General features: G+C 37.9%; 2 protein-coding genes across 2 annotated transcripts; both read left to right on the top strand.

Moving 5' to 3' along the window:
• The first annotated feature begins 3,359 nt into the window (after positions 1–3,359).
• LOC132550929 (uncharacterized) lies at positions 3,360–5,099 on the top strand. Its single transcript, XM_060215031.1, has one exon. It carries the CDS (start codon positions 3,360–3,362, stop codon positions 5,097–5,099), a length of 1,740 nt encoding a protein of 579 aa, XP_060071014.1.
• Positions 5,100–7,572: 2,473 nt separating this feature from the next.
• LOC132550928 (uncharacterized) lies at positions 7,573–8,484 on the top strand. Its single transcript, XM_060215030.1, has one exon. It carries the CDS (start codon positions 7,573–7,575, stop codon positions 8,482–8,484), a length of 912 nt encoding a protein of 303 aa, XP_060071013.1.
• Positions 8,485–26,614: the final 18,130 nt, after the last annotated feature.

Here is a 26,614-nt window from a genome sequence, read left to right as displayed (position 1 = left end):
GTTATTATTTCCCCCTTGGGTCTTTTACATACAGACGGGATATGGTATTTCATATAAAAATACATATTCTTATATCTAAAATAAGGATATTCAAAGTTCCATAATTAGGGTATAAATTGCCATTAAAAGGGGTTTTTTTTATCTTTGAGCCCATTCCACTTTTTACCTAACATATTTGTGATGTGAGTTTCAGTTAAGGATGCGAGGTAAAGGTGTCAAGAGGAAGTCGACCAGACCAACAAAGAGCCCCTATGCTAGGGCAGCTAGGCCCGATGCTGTAATGGACCAGAGCCAGGCTCAAAGTTCAGGCAGTTCAGCACCTCGGGTTGTTTCTGCAGAAGGCCCACCACTCTCTGACAGGCAATTGGAGCAGGTGGTCTCCCAAGTGACAGCCCGGGTGGCGCCGCAACTAGTGGAGGCAGTGCATCAGGCCATTGAGCCAGTTACTGGAGCACAGCCAACAGGTATGGATGAACTTGGTATTGCTCCCAATGATTCCACCCCAGCCCAACCTGTTCGGTTAATCCTTGATCAATTTGATCCGATGTCACACAGGATCCCCAGTGTTTCTGACGATTTGGGAATGAACGTATCCCCGACTATTAAACAAAAAATTATAAGAAATGAATATGTTGATCTGGGCATTTTGGTATCTAAACCAATTCCAGTGGATGATGAGAGACACTTATCTCTGTCTAATGGTGAGATGGTTATAAAAAGTAAACAAAAACCAACTAAAATTAACAATATAGACATATGGACAGATGCCTTTATTGTTTACATATCCATTTATACATCTGCTCATCCTCATGCTATTTCTGGCCTTTTGAAATATTTGCATTCTGTTCGGTTAGGTGCTAGGCGGGCCGGGGGAATAGGCTGGAAAAATTATGACGAACTGTTTCGCCTGAAAAGGGCTCAAAGCCATTCTTTGCCTTGGAATGTTGTTGATCAAAAGTTATGGCTCCTTTACATGCACGGGAGTGGGAATGCTCATTTTAATACAAAACAGGCTCCGAGTGCAATGGGTAGCATTAAGAAATGTTTTGACTTTAACAATTGGAACTGTTCTAGGTCTGTTTGTTTTTACAAACATCTGTGCTTGAAATGTAGTGGTAGTCATAAGAAAATAAATTGTCCTCAACAAAATCAACAGTCCAGCGCTAGTTGTCTTCTACTTTTAGGTCTGCAAACAAACCTTCAGTCGGAATGCCCGGCTCAACACATCAAGCCAGGGGTAATGTCAGACCTAACGTCCCCAGGAGTAACACCAATTAAGTGCAGTGTTTAGCTGAATTTGCTTCAGTTACATCCAGATAGGCAATTAGTTAGGGAATTAGTTTCTGGGTTCAGCTCAGGTTTTTCTTTGCGTTACCATGGGCCACGCAAGCACTCAATATGTAGGAACCTGCTCTCTGTTGAAGGCAAAGAAGCAGAGGCGTGGCTCAAAGTATGTAAGGAAATAAAGGCAGGTAGAGTTGCAGGACCATTCAATTATATCCCCTTGCCAAATTTAAGGATTTCACCAATAGGTTTAGTTCCGGAAAAAGATGGTTCGTGGAGGCTAATTCATCATTTGTCATACCCTAAGGATAATAGTGTCAATACTTTTATTGATGAAGATCTGTGTAAAGTTCACTACACTAGTTTTGACAGATTTATTGATATCATTAATTCTTCGGAGTGGTTATTGCCACGTACGTGTCAATAACCACTCCTTTTGTGCCACGTATTTGATTTTCGTTAATATGTATTATTTATCAATAATATTGCATATACATATTCATTTAAGTAATGGTTCAAATATTTTGGTCGAAAACTGTGATCAAATGTAATTTAATATGCCCATATAAACGCCGAAAGTTACACTCTTTCAGCGTGACACTTTTCTTGTTGTTTACAATATGGCGTCCAAGTAGAGTGGTCTTGATCATAAAATCGAAATTCTGCAATCAAAGTGGTGAATTTGATGTAATTTTACTATTATATAACACAAAACTTTACCATTCTGTTTATAGTTCTTTGCGTTCATAACATTAGAACAAGTGCTCAATTTACGTGTCAAAGCTAGATAGGAAGCCATAACAGCTGATTTGCTCACTTACTAGTCCAACATATTCTGAGAAATCTACTTCTATTTTTATCACTCTAACGGTTACTAATTCTTATCTGCACAAAATAATTACATGAATTTTTATGGTATAAACACTGAAATCATGACAATGGTATATCTTTGTAAGTGAGCTTGGGGTGAATGAACACTGTTCATAAGACATGTAGTCTGAACAGGTGTTAACCAGCAGCCCACTGTAGCTATAGTATACAGACAGTGGTTAGTTTATTCTGCTTTTATATTAAATATTATTCGGTATAACAACATTACAGTAATTTCTGTATAGCCTAGGCCTGGTATATATTTAGATGTAATTCTTATATTCATTCTTTTTTCAGATATATTTTGTGTGTATATATATATAGTGCTGTATATATTTTGTGATAATTTAACATTGCTTTTTTTTCAGATTTCTTTTGTTTCACTGTTAATTAATATATTTATTCTGCTTTTATATGAAATAAAGATTAAATGAGTGAATTACTACTCGCTTTGCATATAACAACATTACAGTTGAATTTATGTGTATAAATACCAGTATTTTACAGTCAGTCTTCATATTGCAACAATTTGGGTGGTAGGAAGGTAGTTAGTGGTGCAAACAATTTAATTCATGTGCTAAGGATATGGCAGGTTAATCCGGAGGTTGTTGTGGTGTTGTCTGCTATCCTTCCACGTGGTGACAATAGGTTTGGAGATAAGTTGGTCAGGTGGTCAGAAATCAGTTAGTAAAAAGTCTGGTGGTCCCAAGGTAGTTGGTGCTAAGTCGGGTGATAGGAAGGTAGTTGGTGCTAAGTCAGGTGGTCAGAAATCAGTTAGTAAGAAGTCTGGTGGTCCAAAGGTAGAAGGTGCTAAGTCAGGTAGTAAGAAGTTAGGTCAACGGAAAGTAATTGTTTCTAAGTTAGGTATTAAGAAGGTAGTTGGTGGAAAATCAGGTGTACAGGAGTTAAGTAATGAAAAGTTAAGTGATGATGTGAAGTTAGGAAGTCATGTTGGAGGAGGAGATCAGTTTGGTATAGGGTCAGTATTTCCAAGTTTTGAGTCTTTTCAGTTTGCTCTAGATGAGTGGAGTTAAAAAAATCACCATTCTGTTCGTGTCAAGGATAGTTGTAAAATCAAGGGGTCGGATAGTGCAGAGTTTCCTTATGATTATTTTGTAGTTGTTTGTAAACATCAAGCTCAACAAAGAATGAGAGGTAAAACATTTAGAAGTAATCAATCATATTTAGCAAAAGATTGTCCAGTTATGTTGAGATTAAAATTTGATGCAAAGAAACAGCAGTATGTTATAACAAAATTCTGTGACAACCACAACCATCCTATCTCGGAAGATCTTTACAAACTTTATCCAAGACATAGACAACTCAGTGACACCGACATTGACAAAATTAAACATTTCTTTGACATGAATGTAGACACAAAAGACATTAGGGATTATGTTGTTGACAATATAGGGAAACAGGTTACGAATAGGGACATAAATAATGCAAAAAACAAGACTAAGACATTTGAGAAGAAAGGACGGACAGAAGCACAACTGGTGGTTGACATCTTAGACGAATATAAACAAAAAGATCCTAGTGCATCTATCATATATGAGTTGGCAAATGACAATTCTTTGGAGCTACTTTTTATTCAAACCACCAAAATGAAAGAACTATATAAACAACATCCTGACATTATCTTTGTTGACGTGACATACAAACTCAATATAGAAAATTACTCTTTATTAGTGATAATGGTAGAAGACAGTGAAAGACATGGTAGACCAGTTGCTTACTGCTATCTCAAATCTGAAAAGAAGGAAAATATTTCATCAGCAATTAGACATTTTTGTAAACTCAATGACACTTCATCAACAACAGTAGCTATGGTTGACAAAGACTTGACAGAGATATCAGTAATAACAGAACAAATCAAAGATATAAAGATTTTATTGTGTACTTTTCATGTAATGAAATATTTCAAGAAAAAGGTTAGTGAATTAGAAATCAAACGTGATAGGAAATCTAGTTTAATGTTTCTTCTTTCAAAACTTATTTATTCGCCCACAGCATCTGATTACAATGAAAATTATTCTGTTTTGCAAAAAGAATTTCCTGAGTTTATAGATTATTTTGACACAAACTGGCATAGCTGTAAGGAGATGTGGGTCCACCATTTTAGGACAACAACCAAATTCTTAGGAAATCACACCAACAATAAAGTGGAAAGCCACAACCAGAAACTTAAGATGTATATCAAGAGAAATTCACACTTGTCAGAATCAATTAAGGGACTATTTCGCTTCATAAAAGATTCTTTTGACTCCATAGCTAAATCAACTTTCAACACACTAAAAACAAGAGTAGATTACAAGAAACTTAACTCAGTAAGTGATATAATTGTTAATTCCTGTGTAAAAGCTGCATATGATCTTATTCGACCACAACTTGAAAAACATTCTGAAAGAGATTTTGACATCCGTCTGATTGAAAATACTGAAAAGTTAGAAGTTACATACCAACACAAGACATATTATGTAGACAGAAATATGGAACAGTGCTCCTGCACATTTTATACTATATATTGTTTACCATGCCAACACATCTTTGCTTGTAGAAAACATTTAGGAGTGGAGTTATTTATACAATCCCTTATACCATCCAAGTGGCAACTCAATAGTAAGTTTGATTTTGAACAAGAGCAGGAGGAATCACCATTACAAAACATTGTGCTAGTTAAAAGGGAAACTGAAAGTACCAAAAAAGTAGACCCATTAACAGAAAGAGAAAAATACAACAAAGCAATGGAAATTTTGAAAGATATGGCATCATTTTTAGCTACTTGTGGACAGGAAGAATTCATTGAAAAAATAGAACATTTAAAATCTTTAAAAGAATCCTGGGAAAGTAATAAAAAAACTTGTACTGAAATTACAGAAGTAATTGAACACTCTAAAGAATCAGAATCACCTTTAACAGAAGTAAAGTGGATAATGAAGTAAGAAACATAATGAAAATAAATGTTGTAAAACAGCGTAGAGGTAGGCCAAAGGGAAGTAATAAACCATTCTATCATTTCTCAAAAACAAATAAAAGAAAAGAAATTCAATCAGAAAATATTAAGTTTTCTCAAAATAATGGAAATTTATCAGAAGAAAAAAAATCAATGATTGAAAGAGAACAAATGTTGGATGATACAGTGATATTAGCAGCTCAAAACTTAATGTCAGAACAATTTAATATGAAAGGTTTGCAACCAACTATATTTTCTCAGCATCTGGACAATTTCAAAAATGTAACGGATCCTATGGTACAAATTATGTTTGAAGGTAATAAAAGTGCTGGTCATTGGATTACAGTATCTACCGTTAATTGTAATAAAGATGAGGTAAATTTGTATGACAGTCTTAATAAGAAAGTTTCAATGGAAGTTCAAAAACAAATATGCACCATTCTAAAATCAGAAAATTCCCAAATATCTGTTAATCATGTTCCTGTTCAACAACAATGTGGAGGTGTAGACTGTGGATTATTTGCAATAGCATTTTCTGTAGCAATCTGTTTTGGAGAAGATCCTAAAAATATAATATTTGATCAAAACAAAATGCGTTCTCATCTTGTAAACTGTTTAGAATCTGGAGCTTTCATAATGTTTCCAAATACGCCAAAGTCAAAATCAACAAGAAATTCAAAATATGGAAAATTTAAAATTCAAATTTATTGTAACTGTAGACGACCATATGATGAAGATGTAGACAATATGATAGAATGTACAATTGCATTAATCGGAAATCTGTGAAAAAATTCAACAATCCTGATGGTCCATTTTACTGTAGTGAGTTCTGTGAAGCAGATAGAAGACCAGTATAAAATTTTAATAAAAATGTAATGAAATCAATAAATAACATTAAATCCAGTTACAAAATTACTTTTTTTAGATAATAAATTAAAGAATTCAAATTATAAATTCAATTTTTTTTTGTCACAAATGAAATTCTAAAACAAACAAAAAATGCATGAAATTTTAGCAAAAACAATTAGATATCTAGCATTCTGATTATCAGTAAATTATTCAGTAAATTATTAAATTTCATTCAAATTTTAGTTTAAAATTTAAAATTTAAATATTGGACTCAGGGTAGAACCACGTCCGCGTCGTTGAGTCTGGAAACATTTACATTAATGGCTAAGAGTTCTACATTTTTTCCTTGATTTTTAGCTGGAGGAAACTGTCCAGTCTGGTGTTCATATCTCTCTTTACTTAGGGATTATGCCTATAAATCCCACTTTATGTGACACAATTATATGAAGAAAAGGAAAAGAAATTTTAAAACTAAATTCAAAATTAATAGAAGTAGAATCTACATCCATGTTTTTGAAACAAGTAATAAGCTATTAATTAGCTGCTATTGCTACATATATACTGTAGATGCAAAAAGACAGATTTTACGTGTCACAGGCAAGCAAGTTTGAACTGTGTCAGAGGGGAAATTTTGTACAAAAATTCAGTCAAAGTTACATGACAAAAATTAATCCAGTAATATCCTCCATTGAACATATTTACTATGATAATGATTACAACAAATATTCCATCAGTCCAACTATATATTAGAGAGAAAATTCTTCATTATACATTGTTGAACTGTGACACGTAATTTACGTGGCACAAAACCTACAGCTTCAAAAACGATCCTCTATTGAGAAATCAAGTATTGTCATCGCTATATAAATAAATATCCTCCATTGCACATTAACTATGATAATGATTACAACAAATATTTCATCAGTCGAAGTATATTAGAGAGAAAATTGTTCATTATACATTGTTGAACTGTGACACGTAATTTACGTGGCACAAAAACCAACAGCTTCAAGCTTCACAGAAATCAAGTATTGTCATCACTATACAAATACATAACTTGACTCATATACATCATATTAACATCGTGCATTACATAAAATGTCACAAAACTAGTTAAATTTATCACGAAACATCATTATTTAACTCCAATACAAGTAACGTATATCATACACGGCAGCCATGACAGTTTACCTTGTGCCACTTATTTTTTTTTGACATCAATGTGCGCATGCGTCATTTCTAAAAATACGTGGTAATAGCCGGTACAGTTATTGCCACGTACGTGTCAATAGCGGTTGCCTTAATTCTTTAGGTCCTAATACTCTAATGGGCAAAATGGATATTAAATCGGCTTTCCGTTTGCTACCGGTAGATCCATTGGATTTTGAACTATTAGGATTTAAATTGGGTGATAACTTTTTTGTAGACAAATGTTTACCCATGGGGTGTGCCATTTCGTGTGCACTTTTTGAGAAATTCTCCTCGGCTTTAGAGTGTGGATTGTCCGTAATAAGGCGTTGTCCTTAAATACTGAGCTAGCATTAGGGCTTGACCACTATTTACATGATTTCTTCTTCGCTGGAAGAGCAGGCACTTCTGATTGCCTTTATCTTATGCAAAAATTTGAGCTAGTTTGTCAAGAGTTGGGTGTCCCTATTGCTGAAGATAAAACGGTACTATCAAGTCCAGTGCTAGTATTTTTAGGTTTGGAAATAGATTCTGTCAAGCGCATAAAAATACCTATTGACAAACTACAGGCCCTTGCGAGCCTATTGCATGGAGTTCGAGTTAAGAAAAAAGTAACTCTTAAAAAACTCCAGTCTTTGGCAGGATCCCTAAATTTCTGTGTAAGGGCTATCCCATCCGCACGTGCATTTATTCGGCGTTTTTATAATGCTATGTCAGGGGTGAAGAAGAGTCATCATTTTATTAGGGTTACACATGGCATGACAGAGGACATTCAGGTCTTGCTTATGTTTTTTGAGCTTTACAATGGCTATTGTAGTTTCCCGGAGAGATTCTGGGTAGACAACTCTCAGCTGGAGCTCTATACTGATAGTGCTGGTGGGGATGGAAGTAAAGGTGGAGGGGCCTATTTCCATGGGAAATGGGCATTTATTTCCTGGCCTAAACAGTGGATTGCATCTGATGTTATTCGTGACATTACTTTTCTGGAACTTGTGCCTATAGTCATGTCAACATTTATTTGGGGGGCAGAATTACAGAATAAAAAAATCCTATTGCATACTGATAATCAAAGCTTGGTTACAATTTTGAACAATAAAACCTCTAGGTCTTGTAGAATCATGGGTCTTGTCCATCCCTTGGTATTGCGGTGCATGCTTCATAACATACAATTCAGGGCATTGCATATCCCAGGAAATACTAATTCTATTGTTGATGCCATCTCTCGCAAGCAGTGGGATCGTTTCCGGTCTTTAGCTCCGCATGCGGCTCGGCTTCCGGAAGTAATACCAGCAGCATTCAAACAGCTCATCTCCAGCATGAAATTGAGAGAATTTTGAGAGCCTCTATTTCATCGAACTCTAGACAGGTTTACAACACAGGGTTAGAAGATTTTCGGCAGAAGTTTAATTTGGGTTTGACTTGGCCACCCACGCAGCAGCAAGTTGTCGAGTTTATTGCATTCTTATCTTCAAAGGGTATTGCTCCTGCTACAGTTAAATCATATGTCGCAGGATTAGGGTGTAAATTGCTTAATGTTTCAGATGCGACACATTTTTTTTCTTGTCAAGAAAATGTTGCTAGGCATGTCAAGACTGGATACACGTTCAGATACACGTCTTCCATTATCACCAGAACTGTTACGCAGGGTTATTCATATTTTGCCTGTTGTTTATAGCTCCACATATGAAGCAGTATTATTTTCTGCAATTTTTTCCGTGGCATTTTTTGCCTTTCTACGTGTAGGAGAATTAGTTGTCGACAAGCAGGGCATTGCCGGGCATGTTTTATTGGTACACAATGTTAAAGTGTTCGATAAGGAGGGGGTGGTAGAGATAAGGCTTCCTCATTCTAAAACTGACCAGGCAGGGGCAGGGGTTGTTATAGCCTTAAGAAGGAATGCTTCAGATATCTGTCCATACACTTTAGTTAGACAGTATCTTGATATATGTAGGCCCTGTCCTGGTACCTTCTTTTGTCACCTTGACAGTTCTGCAGTAACACGATACCAGTTCTCTGCAGTTCTAAGGAAATCATTAAACGCGTTAGGGGTGGAAGATAGTTACAAATCACACTCCTTCAGGGTTGGGGCTGCAACTTATGCAGCTTACAAAGGCTTCTCAGATGAGAATATTAAGGAAATGGGTCGTTGGGAATCAAGGGCTTTCAAAAGGTACATTAGAATACCAACTGCTGAGTTAGTGTAATAGTGTTATGCCAATTATCATTTTATAAATCATTGCAACATATCTGTTTAAAATCAAGGGATTATCAAATTCCACAATCGATAGTTGGATTGAAGTTGTTGATCTAAAGTGGTTATATTTTGGTATTATTCAGTCATGGAAATTGTGCACTGTTGGTTTGAATACAAACAAGTAGTTATGGGTTCTTTTAAAAGTAACTACCATGTTATCAATTCTCATTGTAAAATTTATACAATTTTTGGAAAACTGGCAAACTGATTTTCAATTGTTCCTCATCTGATTATCGATTGTGAATTGTTTCAATGTGCTGGAAGCTTACTTTAAGCTCAAGTTTCAGCATGCAACAGACGAATATGGATAGTGGGCTCCTCTATCATTCGCCGAGCCTTTTGCCACGCCCGATCATCACCAGAAAGGTCACAGCTGGATATGGGGCGTTTTCAGGCATCCATTTCATGGCACGCCAAGGGTGGTTTAAGGTGGAATAACCTTGTAAGACACATTAAGGCTCTATAACCAATTGATGACCCTCCCGAGCTGTTGGTTATTCATTGTGGAGGTAATGATGTGGGGCAATGTAAGTTTTGCCATTTAAGGCATAGGATGTTGGCTGTTCTGAAGACGATATCTGTCATGCTACCAAATACTAGGATTGTGTGGTCAGTGATTTTACCAAGGTTAAAATGGAGGGGTAGTTCGTCTCATAGTGCGGTGCGAAAGATACCAGTTCGTATTAATAGTCAGATCAGTGCATTTTTACTCAGAAATGGTGGTGGTTATATTCGGTACCCGGAAATTACAGACAAGGACTCAGCATTTTTTATTGATGATGTTCACTTAAGCCCTTTAGGTAATGATATTTTTCTTTATCGGCTACAGGAAGGATTAAAGGCATTCTTGTCGACCACTTCTCGTATGTCCCCATCGTTAGGTGAATCTGGCCCATGGCTAGTTTTTTGAAATCCTAGATTTAGACAACATAAATTTCCAGGAGAATGCTTGGTCAAGTTTACTGCCAATTTAAAGCTAACATTTCTTTTGTATGTTTTGCTTTGTGCTGTTTTGATGGCTGCCAAATAGCCCAATGTTTGTTGCTAGGGGTCGGCGCCATATTTTGATCTGTATCTTGTTGGCAGATATTTGTATGTATTTTGTGATACTACATACTGACAGCATGGGACAACCCAATTTTTTATTTAACCCAACCCAACTTTTATGTAAGTACGTTGAATTTGCTCTACACCAAAGTTTGCTTTGTGCTAAATTTGATTGTTTTATAATAGTATTTTAAGTAGAAAGTTTTCATTATCTGCCTACGACCAAGCATGATTTCGCACTCTGTTGTGGCGGTTGCAATACTGTTTTCAACAGTATTTCAATTTGGCTCAGTTTTTTGCACTCTGACAACAGATTGCTGATTATTTCCTGAATTTAATATTAATGCCTCACTTACTAGTTAACATCAGCTATTTTTGGAGGAATTTTCTGTACCCAGTTTCCTCCATTCTTATGCTGATTCAGTTGAAGTCATTGGCCTATATTCGCCATCTATATAAAATATTACATCCCTCAAAATAAATATGACCATAATCTGTATCAACTGTCTTGGTTATTTATTTAGTCTTCTATTTGATAAATTAAATTATTATCATATGAAGACCACACTCTTTACGGTCAGCTATTCCAACTTTAGTTAAATTCGTTAGAGTTATGTCCCTTGTATCTGTAGAGTTAACTCCCTTGGTGTTCATTACGTCATAGCCGTGCATTCGCCATTTTGCAAGGTCAAGCTTAGGCAGCAAAGAGATCAGTGGACGTTTTAGTGAAAAAATATCCCTCCCACCCCTCCAGTTTTCATTTCAAATTCTGCTGTGCTTTTTGTTTCTGTGTCTTTGCAGTGACCTGGACATCAGGAACCTATCTGTCAAGACTTCAACTACACTCCTTGCAGTGGCTCAGTTTATTGCACTCTGACAACAGATTGCTGATTATATCCTGAATTTAATATTAATGCCTCACTTACTAGTTAACATCAGCTATTTTTGGAGGAATTTTCTGTACCCAGTTTCCTCCATTCTTATGCTGATTCAGTTGAAGTCATTGGCCTATATTCGCCATCTATATAAAATATTACATCCCTCAAAATAAATATGACCATAATCTGTATCAACTGTCTTGGTTATTTATTTAGTCTTCTATTTGATAAATAATGAGTACATAGATAATAAAGGTCAGTCTGCCCATTACAGTGTGTATAGATAGTAGCGTCATGCTGGGTCAACATCCCCCTGGCTGAAGGGAAGGGTCTGACCCCTCCACAGTGAGCTACAGTTACATTATCTAGTATCCCAGAATGAAGAAATGTGTTTATCTTATATCTAAAACAAGTAATAACTTTAGATATTGTACAATTTAGATCAGAATATGAATGTCATAAGATTCATTAAGTTGTTAGGAATTTGTACCTGTTCTCAGAATTGCAATAGATAGCAGTCTTGAAACTGCATAGCAGTATATTGAAGTTAGCTTTTCTTAAATATCACATAAGTATAACAATACTTTTAAATATGTAGTATATCATTAGAAAGTAGAGGAAGTCTTCTTTTATCATGACCTTTTATATTGTTTTTAAAAAGTGAAGCTTATCTTGTATACTAATTTACCATTGGTGAAGAAACACAGAAAGGTCCTGTCTGGTAAATTGTACAGTTCCCTAAGGAGCCTGAACAGGGTGTCCTCTGTCAGGTACAGGGCTACATGATAATATAGAATGTGTGAGCCCAAAACTAGTGAGCGAAATTACACACCTTAATGCCTCGGCCCTACCAGCCCCCTCCCCCTTAGTGTCCTTGGCTCTGTTATAACCGGAACAAGGACGTTCACCTAAAAAAAAAAAAAATCTAGTGAGCGGGACACACCCAATTCCTGACCCCAAGCTGTCGACACCTCCCTGTAGGCTTAGCGTACCTTTGTTACCTGTTGTCAGTGATATAGTGTTAGGTTCCGTTATTTATCACCAGTGTTTCTTGCTCCAGGATGTACATCTATTTCCCTGTGTTCTATTGCATTCTAGTGCGGGATTTCTGTGGACATTATGTGTTCATTCTGAAGGATATCAGCGTGCTTGGGATAAATCAGCAGACCGAGGATAGATTAGACAACAGAGTTCCCGAGAAATCCAACAGAACGATAAGTACTTTTCTAGTTTTCTTAATTATTGTTTAGTCTTAAGGTTAGTCCTTCTGTTTTTATCTTGTATTTTAGCGTTGGGAAATCATAGTAAATATTATCTTGGTCTGTATAGTTTGTTATTTAGATAGGTACTGTATTAAAGGTGTTTTATAATGATGTTATAGGTATAACTAGGTTTAGTTATATATCAGATATAACAGGTAATAGTATTAGGTAGAGTTGTAGTTCTGTAGGAAATATTTCGTATATCTCTTATCAGAGACGTATATATCAGAGACTGGAAACTCCCGCAGTTCTCGTGATACCACGCACGTCCTACTGTCTTCTTGAAGGAAATGTATCGAGTGCGAGATTTGGTTGTGCGCCTGCGCTGTAAGTCGGAACCGGCTTTCCGTGTGTTGTTTTGACAGTAATCATCACATGGTTTAGCGATAACGATGAAGGCGACGATGGTCTGGTAATTTATTTCACGCACGAATCTGACTGTATTTGTCAGTTCGTGCCATCATGTCACCTCACCTCAGGTAAGTTGGGAATTGTTATTTCATATATTGTCTTCCACTAGAGAGCATCACAAAATTTCTTGTCGGAAATATTGTAATAGCGATATTTAACAGTTTTAAGTTTTAACTGGTGACTGTGAAATTTCATGAGCATGTATTTTCAATGGCATCATCAGACTTCTTGTCATGGGACGATGATATAGACTTGGATTATTTATTAGAAGAATGCACGGACAACGAAACACATGACCATAATAGTAGTGATAGTGATTTTGAAGGACCGTCTGACGAGAAATTAAAACTTGAGAGCAGAACAGAAAAAGCAGTAGATCTATACGCTTGCCCAGTGTGTAATAGACATTTTTAAAGTATAGCTGGTTTTCGCGGTCACACTAAGAAACAACGTAACAAATCTGGACTGAAAGGTAATTTTATGATTTATTACCCTTTTATACATACTCATTTTCCACAAACAAATCCCATATAAAGCAATATAAGTGAATAAGTTAGGAAAATAATAATCTTAATCGAATCAATTTCTTAACATAATCATCTTTCTGCAGAGAAATACAATGATCAATAATGTATTGTTATGGAATATCTGTGCCCATTTGGCATTATATCCAAAATAACAGAAGAGAATGTGTGCAGCAATGATAAGTAACCTTACAAATGTAGGTTTCATATAATTATTGATCTGACAAGTATCTCCATTTCATTTTACCATAATGCCTGTTCATACAGGACACTGCCTCATTATTCAATCCCGATTCAAGTTAAGATAAGAAAGTCAAGTATGAACTTTTAATAGAACACTGAAATTTATTTCGCAAATCAGAAGGGGCATTTATGTCTTACAAACATTATCTAGTTTTCTTCAAAACTCTGGAAATATAACCTTGATCTTTATGGGAAGAGTTTTGGGCCAGGGATAACAAGCCGTTCTCTGTGGAAATAAGGCAAAAAATTCACTGAATAAATCAGATAACTCTCATCATATCTAAATAGTTTTCTCTACAACAAATATTCGCAGAAATAAATGTCCAGAATTCCCAATACTGAAAATTTACTAAGTAAAGGAAATGTTACTGTTTCAGCAAGTGATCATAGATTGCCAAATAAGAGTTTACCACCGTCATCTGCATCTACATCGTCAAAACCTCCCATCTTCTGAAAGCAAGGAATCGGTTGGAAAAAATTTTTGTTAAAGATATTTTCACAGATAAGTTTTCCAGTGCATTTGTGCAGAGTGTGATAGCTATACAAGATGACCATATAATAATTTATTTGGAAGTTCACTCGTTGAAATTGCCAAGTTTGTTGTGGGTAATTCTGTTATCAAATTGTTTTTTCAAGACTTGTTCTCATCTTTGTTTACCACTGACATTAACTTGTGTTTGTCTGAAGATCGAGAGTCCTTCTTTAAGCGCTTGCATCGTGTTCGGGTATGCATTGACACTGAAATTAAGATAAAAGAAATATTTTTTGGGCAAGGATGTTTAGCCAGTGACTGCGATATAAATAATTTTGTGCAGCAATTACTTTTAGGCCTGGTCGAACATTTGTTAAATTTACAAGTAGCATATTACAAAGATATTTCAACAACTCAACAATCAAACTTTTCGGACTCCGATCAATCCATCTATTTTATATATCTGGATATATCATCAGAGCTCTTCGAAAACGCTACATCAAATTGAAATCCAGTAGTACGGAAAATAAATTAGCCTGTGTTGGTAAGCTTGAGTGCAAATCAGATCAATGCACTTTTCTGGACAAGTATAAGCGTTTGGACAAGAAAGAAAGACTGTGGTGGACTCCTCTTTCCCAGCGATACGTTCTATTTACTTGTACGTGAACTTGAAAATGTAGTGCGGTGTAATGTTTCCATGGATAATTTGTCTTCTAATTCCTTGAACTGTCTGAACCTGAAAGAAAAAATCATGGAGTCTTTTATGGTGGAATACTATACAAATGATATCTTCTCTTCTGCTGAGGAGACTGATTAGACTGATTCAACTGAACATGTGTTTGTGATGGAGGACATAATTTCACTTTTTCTACGGGTTCGAGGTTTTGCAGTAGTGAGAGTAGTATGATAGAGAGATTTTTTGTAACCATGTATATTGTTCAGTAGGGCTCCCTATACCATGTCTGTTGATGACCGGAAGTGGTCAGTATTTCCGGAAGTAAATTTGTTTGACCGGAAGTCGGTCTCCAATGTAAACAAACATGGCTGTCCCCATGCTACACATGTCATACTTGTGTGTCTGTATATTTTCTATGATTATTTTATTATTCAAATATTTTCCATGTCAATTTATTGGTCTCTCATCTCCTTTTCACTTGCCAAATGGCTTTACCACTTTTCTTTTTATAAATATTGTTTAAATGCTATTTTAATACATTTTTCATACCATTTTTTTCTTAGAATTTATTTGAGAATTATGCTAATTTTCCCCTCATATCAATTTTGTTATCATAATGTTAATTCTCCAAAAGTATAGAATAATTTTCTATAATTATCACATTTATGCTCAACTTCCCTTTTTATCTTTTCAAGAGTTCAAACATTATGTATGTACATTTAAGTCCCTTGTAGTTCATTTCTTTGTAAATGGTACTCAGTTTATTAGTAGGATATCTTTGTATCCCAATACACTAATATATACTAGAGATATTATTGTGAATGTATTTGTATGTATATGACTTGAAACCAGGACTCCAAATAAATAACATCATCTTTAACAGCTGTCTTTGCGTATTTTCAGAATCACCCAAAATCCAAGATAATAGTAGACCGAAACAAATTGATGTCATTGTGCAAGTCTAAAGTGAAAGCATCTTCTGGTTTAAGAAAGTCTCTGATGCAAAGATCCTGATGAGAAATTATGTAAAACATTAATGTAGCTACTGTGCTGCACATAGGTCACTGGCTGATATTAACTGTACATGCACTATATTTTCTCCAACTAGCAGTATTATTCTAGTAATGATAGGTCTTTTCCAGTATTATCAGATTTAAGAATGAAAGCATGAATTGCAGAAAGTCATGTACATGTACTGTATGTTCTGCAAATCAACCTGTGTACATGTGCAACACCCCCCCCCCCCCAATATGTGTTATATATGTCTCTGCTCTTATATATATAATCCTTACCTTTATCTATTTTCTTTCTCAGTTATTTCTTTCGGACCATCTTTAAGACGGCCTTATACCATCTTAATATCTTAACAAAAGAAATTCTGTACAAGGTTCTTGTCCTTTGTCTTTCCGTGGCCAGGTATCGCACCTTCACGCCTGACTGCACCTCCTCCGCAATCCAGGTTTCTCACTTTCACGCTTGACCGCGTCCCTTTATCTATCAAGTTATCTGTCGCTCCCTCTCCAGGTAACACACCTGACCTTTTGTGCTAGGCTAATTAGGTTCTCTTCACAGGATTCTCTCACCTTATTCATAGACAAACCCGCCGTGGTAATACTGACCCCAAGGGACAGAAAACCACTACATGCGGGACGTGTACGCGGGGACATATCCCAGTACACAGGGGTGACCAGTGACGTCAAGATGCTACCGTCAGGTATTATATTAGTCCTCTGCGCCATAGTGATGAGCGTCACAAGGGCGCTGAAAATCTCATCCATAGACGGAACCCGTGTACGACACGGCTGTCTAAACGGCCATACAAAAACTCCCCACCCAGACACAAACAAAAAATGACACGCACAACAACAACAAAGGGGGTCATTTATCGGATCCCCCTCAACACATCATTAAACAAAATAAACAATGTCAAGACAACAAGTAGGATGTACAACAAAGTAAAACAAGCTACAACATTTATCCTATTGGAATTTCACACAAACACTTTACCCAAAGAAATAAAGTTACTCGGTAACAAAATTTAATGCACCACGCAAACAACAAAAGCAAACTACAAAACACACCAAACCAAAATATACCCAGGGCTCGGCAACCCAAATCAGCAGCAACAAAACTACAGCAAATCGACTGTACTCGGCAGTCGTACAAAACAACACATACAAACACATCAACACAACTACAACCAATACCACATAAATAACACCTACACATTACGGAGTATTTGTCACCACGGAGCTACTCGGCAATATTGTCCTGTTAGCACGTGATCAAACACTCAGACAGGCAAGCACTACAGAAAGTCAGGGCCCTAATAAAAAAAACCGGGTACCCGGCAGCACAAGTCATCCCAATAACAAACTAACACAACGCCCACACAAACCTCACCAATACAGTCCACACCAACACTATTCTCAACACAAACAACACCCCAAACCTTAACAACAACCACACAAACCAAAGACACACCTACACAACAAACAATACTGGACAGTTAGACGACTCGGTTCTGTCCCACACCTCGCTCTACTACTGGATTGTATAGGCGTAGGACACAAACAAACAACAATACAACACCAATTCGCCCTAACACCAGATCACTGACCAAACACACAGGCACTCAACCAAGACCTGGAAATAGCAAACGACAGCTATACTAGGGCCACAAGCACACTAAATTTCACATAATACCCATTTTCTTTCGCGGGTATATTAAATGACCAGTCCGGCCTCACTGTCATGCATTGGAATGCAGGGGGCCTTAAATCTAAAATTTCAGAATTAAAATCTTTTCTGAACGAAAATTCTCCCGACATTTTATATATTCAGGAAACACTGCTTAAACCTAAACACAAAAGTTTGAAAATTAATGGTTACAATCCCCCCTTTAGGTACGATTCGGACCAAGGTTTGGCTATATATGTAAATGCGTAATTGCATACAAAGAGCATGAAATTAAAGATCAAGATCTTGTGGCTCTAGGAATAGAACTACACAACAAAACAGTCATACTCAACATATACCTCTTCCCCACAAAACCCATTCCATTTAATTCCCTGGTAAGTCTGATAGAAAACATCGACACGGATAACATCATAGTAACCGGGGATTTTAATGGACATCATACACTGTGGGGAAGTAACAAAAACAATTCCCGGGAAGAAACAATACACAAATGGGCAGATGAGACTGGTCTAACTGTACTAAATAAGGGTAATCCCACTAGAATAGATATAATGTCAATACCATTCAGTACCCACCACGATGGGTTTGTAATAAGGCCAATTGGGACCAATTCAAAATTTTAGCAGAAGTAATCCAACATGAGGAAATTTTCGATCAAGATGTTGACGTCTTTAATGCAAATTTAACTAGGGTTATTTTAGATATAGCGTCAACATCTATCCCAAAAACTTCAGGCAAACCCAAAACTAGGAAAGATAATCAATGGTGGAACGATGAGTGTAGGTTAGTCAAAAAACTCAAAAAGAACAGCGGAAGGAAATGGAGGGCAAATAAAAATAGTGAACTATTAAAATCAGAGTATACAAGATGCAAAACAAATTTCAATAACGTCATTCAAAACGCCAAAAAACAATAATTGGGAAGAGTTTTGCATAAATAATAAAACCAATTTGAAAAAACGTTAGTCAAAGCTATACAGGGGATAAATATATCAGAAATCCCTATACTTGGTAAGAATAACATTACCGATAAGGAAAAGGCAGATACTCTAGCTAAACAATATCAAAACGCTAGTAGTAATGACAATTTGACCCCTGAACTAAATAAAGTTCACAATCAGGTCAACATCAATAATGAAAACAACGATCCAGGCCCCAACACCGGTGATCTCAACTGCCGATTCACAATCACAGAATACAAACAGGCACTACAGAACAAGAGAAACACGTCCCCGGGTGATGACAACATTTCATACAACATACTCAAACACTGTCCAGACAACATCACGGACATCATAATACATTTTTACAACCACATATGGGGCACGGGTATAATACTTGAATCTTGGAAAAATGTCATTGTTATACCTATACTAAAACCAGGTAAAAATCCACAAGAACTTGCATCATATAGACCCATAGCTCTAACTTCACACCTATGTAAGGTTATGGAAACTATGGTAAACAATAGGACTTCTGGTCTCGCTTAAAAAAATTTGGCATAAAAGGTAACATTTTTAAATTCTTCAGCAGTTCCTTAAAAACCGTAAAATTCAAGTTAGGATCCATAACACTTTCAGATCAATTTGAACTAGACAACGGTGTAGCGTTATTTCTCCGACACTCTTTAATATACTGAAAGGATAGAGAAACGCAGGGTAATATTTATTCCGATATTTTGAAAACACGTTTTCCAAATAAAGTGAAACTTTGTGGATTGAGTAATTAGGTCATATTACACCTTGTCATGTATCGAAAATTTAGTCACGGTACAGTGCGCAGCTCTGGTAAATGGAGGAAGGAAGAAACAAGAATCTTGTGCACCATGTTGTTCTGGTCTCATGCAGCGTTGGTCAAATCACTCTTTGTTAGTCTTTATACAGACCAACTGCTTCCCTAAAATTAATTGAGAATTTGATTCGTTTTAAGAATGGCACGACTCACAGAAGTTCAGAGGGGTCAGGCCATTCAGATGCTAATGCACGGACAGCTGCAAATTCAGGTTGCTAGGCACTTTGGTGTTAATGTTTCCACCATAGAACGTCTTGTAAGATGTCTTCGGGAAACTGGGCAATTGGCCGATCGACCCAGGTCAGGACGTCCGCATGTAAAGTTACGACGTCAGGATCACTATATTGTCGTCTCTCATGTGCGTAATTGGCGCCTTACTGCCGTTGAGAATGCACTTAATGTTTGTGGAAATCATGGGCGTCCTATAAATTCAAAAACTGTAAGGAAACGATTACGAGAAATTGGTGTAAGAGCACGTCGCCCCTACGTAGGTCCACACCTTACCCCTGCTCGACGTCAGCGTCGTATGGCCTGGGTCGATGCACATGCTCCACGACGGTTTCCACTGAGGCAGTGGCGACAAGTTTTCTTCACAGATCGATAAAGACAGAATCGAGACTCGTCTGACGGCTGTCAACGTGTCTACCGACGTCGTGGCGAACGTTTTACGGACGCTTGCGTTGTAGAGAGGGATAGGTGTGGGGGTGATTCAGTAATGGTGTGGGGAGGAATCTCACACGGGTTAAAATCACAATTGGTTGTTATTGATGGCAATATAACAGCAGCTAAGTATAGAGATGAGATCCTCCGACCCCATGTTATCCCTTTCTTACAGCAGCATAATCTAACCCTCCAGCAGGATAATGCTAGGCCCCACGTAGCAAGGATCTGCCAAGTCTTTCTGGCCAACAACATTCAACCACTAGATTGGCCGCCATATAGCCCTGATTTGTCCCCGATCCAGCATCTTTGGGACCAGTTGGATAGACAGGTCCGAAAGCGCCAGCCACCCCCTGCTACTCAAGAGCAGTTGACCAGAGCTCTGCTTGAAGAGTGGGACAACATCCCCATAAGACGGATTAACGCTCTCATGAACTCTATGACCAGAAAAAGGGCCGTGACCACAGCAAACGGCGGACACACAAGATATTGATGACTCAGTTCAATTTCCTATGGGTCCATTCAATTTAATCGTTAGTACCTCTAAACCAATTGTCATATGCAAAATACAGACGTTGGAAATTTTTAAGCTTTAATTTATCTGTATACAAAATTTCGTTTTAAATGAAGCCCGATATCATACTTATTTTCTGGTTTAAAGTTCACCCTGCGTTTCTTTATCCTTTTAGTATATTTACATCAACACACTGTCAGATACGCTAAACAATAACACCAGGTTAGCGCAATTTGCAGATGATGGGTGTATCTGGAGTACAGGTAAAAACATTAGATTTTTAACTAAACATATTCAAAAAAATCTTACAGCAATCAATAAGTGGGCCAATAAGTGGGGTTTTAAACCATCTAAACAAAAAACTGTAGCTATGTATTTCTCTAAAAATAGAACACTACCAGAATTATACCTAGGCCAAACCAAATTAAAATTTGAAAAACAAGTTAGATATTTAGGCATGATATTCGATCACAAACTCACTTGGAGTAAACATATTCAATATGTGAAGGAATCATGCCAAAAGGCAATGAACACCATGAGGTATATTTCAGGTTGTAAATTTGGCGCCAATAAAACAACTCAATTAATGTTATATAAGGCCTTAGTTATATCAAGGCTAGATTACGGGTGCCAGGTATATAACATAGCTAGCGACACAGTATTGAAACATCTAGATGTAATACAACATACAGCCTTAAGGGTAGCGCTAAGGGCCATCAAAAACACCAATAGCAAGTCTACCAGCAGAGGCCGGCGAAACCACATTAACTCTTAGGCGAGAAAACCTTACACTAAAATACTGGGCTAGAACTAAAAAATCATGGGGATAGGTTGGAAAACTTGGAAAATTGTTATTAATTTTGTATTAAATATACATAGCTGTATAAAAATCGCGGAAATAAAAGTGCACCCTGCCTATCACCCTAACCAATGTTCAAAATCAACCAGGTGTGACGAGAAACCTATGCACATCCAGCTCGGTAAAAACATCAAAAACCGTGCCTGTACAAACATATGCGTTCTTTTTCATTCAAACCAGTGTCAATTTATCACTAACAGAAAGCTGGTCATCGAACGAAAGCTCCGGGCCATAGACACTTCGACAGACGTAACCATTACAGTCCTAGATGCCCTCTACATGCTAAAGAATGCCTGGCGACAAGTTACCCCAGCCACAATCTCCAACTGCTTCAGACATGCCAGTTTCGTACTGCCAGACTCCCCGCCATGTGAGTCCATTGCCACCCCTACTGATGTCGACGATGATGATGACGACGACATTCCACTAGCTGTCTTGAGAAAGCTGTCCACTGGTGTATCTTTTACCGACTACGCACGTGTTGATGACCAAGCCCTTACCTGTGCCGAGATGACCGACAGCGACATCTTAGAAAGCATCGTGTCCCAACGCCAACCGAAAGCTGAAGATGACGACAATGACGACGATTCCTTGCCAACGACAAAGCAAACCATCCATGACGCCATGAACGCCCTAGATACAGTCCGAGATTTTCTCCAGCAGACGGGCATCGGGAATAATACAGACTCAGCCGCCTCACAGATTGCCGACGTCAGTTATTCCATCCAACAGTATTTCCTCCTCGAGAGAAAACAGTGTACCCTGAGTGAGTTCTTTGGAACTGTTTCTAAGTGTGACTGATTAATGTGTTATTTGTGTTTTATGGTGATAGTGTTTAAGAGTACTAAATAACTGACAGTGCCAATTTCGTGCTTTTCGTGACATGTGATTTTTCTGTTCCGTAAAATACATTTACCCATTTCGTCATTTACGTGTGATACTTCATTGCCATGTACTTCGAATGTTTCATGTTATTTATTGTTGTTTGGTCGTAATAAAATTCAATTTAACTGTTTTTGATTGTTGAGTCTTTATTTAAATCATTAATACACACATAATTGTTATCTTTTGTCTAAAACATAATGAAAAAAACTTTTAAATACGGACCCCTATTACGTGGACCAGCTATTTGACGGAACTATTTTTGTATCGATATTTTTATGACGGTCCCTTGAATATCGAATTATCGAAGTTTGACTGTACTTAGATTAAAGCATAAATATATGGTTTAGAAGGTGTCAAGATCTCCCACAAACAAGATTTCCAAGTCCCGTGGTTAAAAACACCACCTAACGTATCGCTAGTACTACATAAGACGTTAGATAAACATCACGACCCAATAGGCGCAAAAACCTAGCATTAGAGTTGATAGATAATAAATATAACTTTGTTAAATTTTATACCGACGTCTCTAAAAATCCAACCAATGATAGAGTAGGGTTAGGCATATTTAACGATACTTATAACATCAGAAAATTTCTTTGGCTAAGTGACAGAGCTTCGGTCTACACAGCTGAACTCATGGCTATTCAAATCGCATTGCTAGGTATCAAGAAAAATCACACCAAATTTGATAGAGTAATCATTCTTTCGGACTCCCTCAGCTCTTTACAATCTTTGATAACTGGAAATAGTAGACCTAAATTGCTTAATGCAATTCAATATCACCGAGATTAGGAATAGATATAAAATTCGAATGGATTCCATCTCATGTCGATATTTTAGGTAATGAGATAACCGATCAACTCGCTAAAGCAGCAGTGTCACATGATGTTCATTTAAATATAGAATTGAGAGTCTCAGAGGTCGTCAGTATAATCAATAACAAAACTCCATTGATAAGGCAGGAAAATTGGTTGAAATTAACTAATAACTGGCTCCATTCCATCGAGAGCAATGTTACGATCCAACCTCAGTTATATAGTTATAATAAAGTAGAGGATACTGTTATCACTAGACTTCGATTAGGTTACACCAACCTCGGTCATAACATTAACCGTATTAAAAAGGAAGTCAGTCCATATTGTCCTAACGGTGGTGAACCAGAAACCATAGAACACAAACTGTTCGAATGTACCACCCATGACAACCTTAGAACAGTTTTCCAAAACCAAATTGAGGATATTGACAATATGAAATTTGATTCAAAAACGGTACTCAACCCTCCTAAAAACATAGAAAATATGTATTCGACCAATTGACCTCCTATCTGACTGATAATGATTATGATAAAATCTAGGACAGCGATACAAAAAAAAAAAAAAAAAAAACCCACAATATACGCAATTACGAGTCCACGTCCAGTATAGAATAAAACGCAAATAGGTACCACTTGTAGATCGTACAAGCACTGTTTACTATAACTGGATAAACAGTAGGCATATTCGTATCTACCCGAGCCAACTGGGTGTTACTGTAACCTAGTTAGGTAGGGAAATTAGGGATACACAGCCCTCGTAATTGACTTTACAGGGAGGTGTATTCAACACTGGACACAAGACCATAATCTCACCACCCCACACATACCAACAATACCCTACAACACCTACCAATAACACACACCACATACCTTAGCAGGGAGCGCAGTAGAAATACAGTAAGAACCCTTTTTAAGTAACCATACCCACAACATCACATGCATACATAAAAACATCATCCACATAAAAACAGCATTCACTTGGCGAAGTCCCCAAGCCAACAACATCTGGTACACAAACTCTTCTCTTCCTTCCCCCTTCTAATATACAAATCCCTGTTCTAGTAGGGTAGGCATGTAGACAATTATACACAGTAATCTACAGTCTCCCGAACGACATCGTTTGTATAATATTTCACATTAATTCTCATTAATCCTAATAATCTACGCTAACCCAATTCCAGCACATTCTTTTCCTCACCCCATCACATCCACTCTCATAACTAAACCTAATATTCTAGTTCCCCACTTTTGAACCCACTCTAGAACATCATGACTAGCGAAGTCAAATGGTGGCTAGAACTCTGTCTACCAATAACAAACCTACACCCGCTAACAAGCTAAACCTATTTTCCAACTTCTCACTTTCCCATACGCTCTCTCCCGCTATCTTCTAAACCTCTTGTCCTTCAGAAGGGACGTTAAACGGGGGTCCGGTGTACGGTGAGTCACGCTGTGCACGTTAAAGATCCTCTGCTGGTTTTCGAAAAAGAGAAGGCTAATTGCTAGCCGCCACTGAGTATAGGTTTATAATAGGTAAATATAGAGTTAGACTAGAGTAGGAATAGGTGTTTCTGCGACAGTCCAAAATCCCCCTCCCCAACTTTTTTTTTAGATGTTAGGGTATAGAAATAGCCGGATCTGTCCTCCCCACATTAGACCTGTTTGACGATTACTAAAAAGCGAAATTGCACACCTTAATGCCTCGGCCCTACCAGCCCACTCCCCTAGTGTCCTAGGCTCGGTTATAAACGGAACAAGGACGTTAAGCTCAAACAAAAAAAAAAAAAAAAAAAAACTAGCGAGTTGGTTAGTTGGTGAATTAGGGAGCGGTTTAGACTTCTACTATATGTGACTAGTCATTACTGCGACTACTGCTACATGCTCCCTGTTTCCCTTAACAATGAGGTATCATATGAGGGATGCATTCATATAATGGATGAGAACGTGGAAATGATAAACCATTGGTACGCCAAGGCAAGACGGGGTAATTTAAACATTTTATTTCAGTAATAATTACCATAATTTAGTATGCAAATACAGTACCTACATCCATCTTTGTATCCCAACAACAAGAGTAAAATAATACCGCCCTCCCTACGATCCATGAGCCATCACGGCAGGAACATAGTGATCTCCCTTCCTCTTAACCTTTATGACTGCCGACGAGTGCGGAGGTGTCTGAGCTGAGTGCTTTCTTTACTTCTCTTCCTACTGCTATTATTGTCCGAGTATATTGTTACTCCCTGTTCGAGTGCATGACCACGTGTCCTGTCGTTTGGATTTTCGTGAAGTAGGAATTGTTTTCCTGCTGCTTCGTTGACCGTTTTCTTTTTTAATGCAGTCTTGCTGTGTACGGTAGGCATTGTACTCTCGTTCATAGTTTTTTGATTGTTAGAAAACTCTGTTGCCTTGTTTTTCAATTGTTACAATTTTTTTATTGTTTCGAAGATGGATAGTGCCGGGTTACGTTGAGGGGGAAGCACATGGGTGTTCCTATTTCTATGGAGAACAGAACCCCCATGATGCCTGTCCCCTTTGCCGACCTCGCAGCTAGACTTTGCCGTGTGAACTTTGTTTGCACACGAAGTCTGCTGCAAAGGCTACCATGCCTGTCTGGCCAACTTTCCGCCGGAAGAGGGATTCATCCAGTTCTTCCGACAGGGGAAGTAAGCCTTCCAAGTCCTCCACCTCCAGTGCTGAACCGGTGGGTGTTTTAGGCGTTCCTGCTGGGGGTGCTCTCGTTCCTTCCAGCTCCATCCTCGAGCAGGGGGTGGTCCCCCCTGTCCAGGCGCGCCCTGGAGTAGGGGGGAGGGGGGACAGCCTGACCATGACTTGGCGCAGTCAAGGGTCGAATTGGCCGGTAGCTCCCTTTTGCCTTGCGTCAGTGCTGGGCCTGTCTTCCCGCTCACACTGGTTGCTTGTTCTGGTCAGTACCGGTCCAGTCCAGAGCCCTATGCAAGGGTACCCAGGGGGTTTCCCCGACAGGGTTGGGTTTTCAGACCAGGCGTCTGGTCACCTTTTCCCCCTGACTCTGGGTATACAGGTGCCTGCAGAAGGTTCTGGATACCAGCAGTAATGGCCTAGCCCGATCATGTCTGGGTGTCCACCTGGTGGGAGTGGCGGTCCATCCGTGTCTTTCAGACAGGATGGCCAGCCCCAGACTCAGGCCAGTTCTGGGGTCACTCTCAGCCCAAGGGACCATTCCTATTCCCTTAGGGGTTTCCTTGTGGAATCCCTGGGTTTTGGTCTCTCCCTATAGGAGACTGTTAAGCAGTTGGAAATCCCCCCAACGTTCTGCTACTTCGGGGGCCTTGGCGTCTTTGTAACGTGGGACGGGCCTCTGTGCAGTATATCAGGAAATCAACACAAGAATGCAACAAATGAACATATACACAAATTTATTAACATAGAAAACATGAAAACTACAGACACCCAGTCACACTCACAATCACTCTCCATTCATACACTTTAACAGTAA

Source organism: Ylistrum balloti, unplaced genomic scaffold, assembly GCF_031769215.1.
Source record: "Ylistrum balloti isolate Yb309-2 unplaced genomic scaffold, AGI_CSIRO_Ybal_v1 Utg370158, whole genome shotgun sequence".
NCBI classification, from domain to species: domain Eukaryota; kingdom Metazoa; phylum Mollusca; class Bivalvia; order Pectinida; family Pectinidae; genus Ylistrum; species Ylistrum balloti.
Note: the sequence above shows the minus strand (reverse complement) of the source record. Positions and strands in the feature narration are given on the sequence as shown.

Bases quoted from the DNA above. Each gene is read 5' to 3' on its own strand.
- LOC132550928 (XM_060215030.1), top strand. From the start codon at position 7,573: ATGCAAAAATTTGAGCTAGTTTGTCAAGAGTTGGGTGTCCCTATTGCT.
- LOC132550929 (XM_060215031.1), top strand. From the start codon at position 3,360: ATGTTGAGATTAAAATTTGATGCAAAGAAACAGCAGTATGTTATAACA.